The 4,308-nt window shown below is 34.4% G+C and overlaps 1 protein-coding gene across 1 annotated transcript in view; it reads left to right on the top strand.

Annotated features, from left to right (window-relative positions):
- LOC107750710 (bystin) overlaps nucleotides 1–1,870 on the top strand; it is an 8,045-nt gene extending 6,175 nt beyond the window's left edge. Inside the window, exons 6-7 of the mRNA XM_016566219.1 lie at nucleotides 26–128; nucleotides 1,401–1,870. Of these exons, the coding sequence (XP_016421705.1) occupies nucleotides 26–128; nucleotides 1,401–1,743 (446 nt within the window). The 3' untranslated portion in view covers nucleotides 1,744–1,870. The remainder of the gene's footprint in view (nucleotides 1–25; nucleotides 129–1,400) is intronic.
- Nucleotides 1,871–4,308: the final 2,438 nt, after the last annotated feature.

Here is a 4,308-nt window from a genome sequence, read left to right as displayed (position 1 = left end):
TGTGTGTGTGTGTGTGTGTGTGCAGGAATCCTGCTGCCGCTGTGTGAATCCGGCACATGTACTCTGAGAGAAGCCATCATCATCGGCAGCATCATCACCAGATGCTCCATCCCTGTGCTGCACTCCAGGTGAACAAAACCTTCTCCGAGAGACTGCTTGTACAAAATCACGAGCTTTAAAAACAACACACGCTTGTCGAGCGCACTAAATAACACGGTTTGGTTTGTTCACAGGCTCTTTGCTACAATGCCGTCTTAGTGCTGCATAAAAAAGAAAAAAATAATCTAAAATTACAAGAGTAAAGTATCAATTCTTTGAGAAAAAAAGTCATGGCATTGTGAAAATCTACAGTAATCGTGATATTTTGATAAAATCAGAATTACGCAAATCAACTTTGTAATATTTTGAGAATAAAGTCGTAGCATTGCGTAATATTTTAATTACCATAACAAAGTCGTAGGAAAACAAGACTAAAATTGTAATATTTCGAGAATAAATTGAAAATGACAAGTTTAAAGTGTTATACAAGACTAAACCTGTCATAGAATTGTGAAATTATAAAAATATTTTAATAAATTAAAAATTATGTTGAAAAAGTCTAGGATGAGAATAAAGTCTTATACAAGATTAAACTTGTGATATTTTCATAATGAAGTCAAAATTACGAGAATAAAGTCTTATAAGATCAAATTTATATCTTGAGAATAAAGTCAAAATTATGAGAAAAAGTTGAGAATATGAGAACAAAGTCTTATATGAAATTAAAATTTTAATATTTTGAGATTAAAGTCGTAATATTTTAATTACCATAAAGTCCGAGGAAAACGAGATAAGTTGTAATATTTTGAGAATAAATTTAAAATGACAAGTTTAAAGTGTTATACAAGACTAAACCTGTCATAGAATTGTGAAATTATAAAAATATTTTAATAAATTTAAAATTATGAGAAAAAGTCGTATCAATATGAGAATAAATTCCTATGAGATTAAATTTATTAATAATTTAGAGGATAAATTCAAAATTACGGAAGTAAAGTCATAGCAATGCGAGAATTGTCTTATATGAGATTAAACTTGTAATATTTTGAGAATAAAGTCGTAATATTTTAATTACCAAAACAAAGTTGTAGGAAAACAAGATGAAAGTTGTAATTTTTGAGAATAAAGTTAAAATTACCGGAATAAAGTTGTAGCTATACGAGAATAAAGTCTTACATGAGATTAAACTTGTGGTATTTTGAGAATAAAGTCATACAATTTTGAGATTATAGACGTAATATTTTGAGATTAAAGTTTTGACTTTATTCTCAAAATATTACGTCTTGAATCTCACGATGATACGACTTTATTCTCGTAATTGTAGTTTTTGCATGCTACTAATCCGCCGTTATACGTTGCAGCGCCGCCATGCTGAAAATCGCAGAGATGGAGTACAACGGAGCCAACAGTATTTTCCTGCGGCTGCTGCTGGATAAGAAGTACGCGCTGCCCTTCCGCGTGCTGGACGCTCTGATCGCACACTTCCTGTCGTTCCGCGCGGACAGACGGACGCTGCCGGTGCTGTGGCACCAGAGCCTGCTGACGCTAGTGCAGCGCTACAAAGCTGACCTGTCCTCCGAACAGAAGGAGGCGCTGCTGAAGTGCCAGACGCATGCGCAGATATCCTCCGAGATCCGGCGCGAGCTGCAGAGCGCGGAGTCACGCGACCTGGAGGACGCTACGCCTGCCATGAGCTTCCACTGAGCCGCGGACTCTCATCAGAATGCCATGAGATTGTGTTGCAGTGTATTTCACAGTTTTTGCAGTAATGCAATGTTCATATTTTTGGACTAAACTTGGTTAAAACTTGAGTTACGAGGTAATAAAATCATGTTGAATAAAACCAAACCGTTCTGAACTTTATATAAGCGCTCGTGTGGATTTAAAGGGGTCATATGATGCTGCTAAAAAGAACATATTTAATGAGAAAAATTTATATAATCTTGGTTTTATTAATGAAGAATTGATTAGATGGGGAAAGAAACAATTTTTCTTAAAGATGACGAAAATAATGTCTTTTACATCTGATGTGATTTTGTCTCACAATGCTGTTTTTTTTTTTGGTTTTTGCCTTAGAAAAATAAATCTCACATTTCGGATTTTCTCGCAAAGTCATAATTGCTAAACATAAACACAAATTAGAGAGATTTTTTTTTCACAATTCCAAGTTTTATGTCTCGGAATTCTGACTTATTTTCTTATAGTTCAGAGTTTACATTCCAAAATTTTTAATTTTTCCCAGTACGGAATAAAAAATAAAGGTAATTGTAAAAAAAATGTTATCTCACAAGTCAGACTTTTTTCTTCCAATTGTGAGTTTATATATGACAATTCTGACTTTTTCCTCAGAATTGCGAGTTCTTATATCTTGCAATTTTGATTATAAAGTCAGATATAAACTCGGAATCGCAAGAAAACAAGTCAGAATTGTGAGAAGTCGCAAATATATATATACTTTTTTTTTTTTTATTCTATGGCGGAAAAGGGTTTTCATAATTTAGCAAGCAATTGTAAAAACAGTATTTTTTTCTTGGTTGAATTCATAAGACTGGGAACTTGTATGTATCAGTGGTGGAGGTAACGAATTACAACTACTCGCGTTACTGTAATTAAGTAGTTTTTTCGGGTACTTGTACTTTTTTGAGTATATTTTTAAAGCTGTACTTTTACTTGTACTTAAATACAAATTAAGCAAAATAATCTACTTCATTACTTTTAAATCATAGTTCGTTACTGAGTACACCCACAATTTGAATTGATATTCAAACTTTTGACGGCACTTCAGTAGCCAATAAAGATACCCGATCGTAAACGGACCAATAACAGCCCTGATATCTGAAGCGGGAAAAGCCGCCGCTTTACCAACTCCAAGCTGCGTCTCTCTCTCTTCTCTCCGACAGCGAGTTTGACACGCATCCATCTCCTGTCGATTACAGTCTACTCTCAAATAAGCCTAACTTATACAAATGAACTGCCTGTCCTCTCACGCCGATATTGCTTGTGCGCACTGTGTGCAATCGCGATCTCTCCGTGCTTTTAAAGTAGAAATTATTTCTCTTTGCTCCTGGATTAAACTTTGTCAGAATAGATCCACGCCTGACCGATGAAAATCCGACTGGAAATAGTATTGGCTGTAAGTGAAATGCACCCGAAAGTCTTTCAACAATCAAAGATGGAACTTTAATTTCTTTACAATGTGAGTTTATGCTAGAAATGTTTTGGATTGGGATATTTGTATGATTTGTACATATAAATATCCTAGTCTGTCTATCTGCATCACTACATTGAACAGACATTAGGGTCAAAGCCATCTGATGTTCCATTTATCTCAATACATAGGCCTAACATATATGGCTCTTAAAGGGTGCGCAGCGCTGAACTCATGCGTCATCCTCCCGGAGCTGCTTCTGTTCATTTGTTTTATAATTTTATTACTGAATATGTACTTGTCTTTTTTTGAAATTCAATTCAGTTTGAAATCAAATTTGAAATCAAGCTTGCTTGTGCTGTACGCTTTTGCAACAAAGTTTCCCTATTTTAAAGACACAAATACACAGAATGAGGAAATGTTTAAGATTGAGATTTTTGTAATGGTAATTGATCAATATTTATATGTATGTAAATAAAAGCCTATATTAAAATCAATTCATCATATAAAGCGAATGTGTCTTTTTAGAAGACTTGGATTAAACAAGTTTCAAAGCTTGAAATAATGATTGCCTTGAAAAAAATAGATGTACAATTTTTTTTTTTTAAATATTAAAATATCTATATGGCAGTATACAGTATGTGGTAGTGGTATTAAAAATTATTAGTTGTCATGAAATCAAAAATAACCCTACTTACTTTTTAGTGCACATTACTAGTCTTGTGGTGAACAATTAAACCGTGCACGTCAATACACTGGGGAAAAAATTGTCTGCCGTCATAATCTTTAATCAAAAACTGAAAACTTTGCTTCCGCTCTGGAATGGCGTTCTCGCTCTGATGACGTCAGTTCGACGGCTTCGGGAGAATCCTCTTAAGTCATGACGTAAGGACTGCTGTTTCCGGGTCCAAGTCTCTACTCATTTCACTTGAGAATACTATCTCAACAGCCATTTATGAGCATTATTTAATTAATATTACATATTTAAGCTAAGCATTTAAACATGTGCTGTGCACACTACAGTCTCCGTGCTCACAGTTTCTCAGACACTAATATTTTAGCTGAATCACTGTCAGGCCATCTGGGATTTCAGTATGGAGATAAAGGGTAGGGTTATAATT

This window comes from Sinocyclocheilus rhinocerous, unplaced genomic scaffold, assembly GCF_001515625.1.
Source record: "Sinocyclocheilus rhinocerous isolate Xijiao unplaced genomic scaffold, SAMN03320098_v1.1 scaffold302, whole genome shotgun sequence".
Lineage (NCBI taxonomy): Eukaryota > Metazoa > Chordata > Actinopteri > Cypriniformes > Cyprinidae > Sinocyclocheilus > Sinocyclocheilus rhinocerous.
Note: the sequence above shows the minus strand (reverse complement) of the source record. Positions and strands in the feature narration are given on the sequence as shown.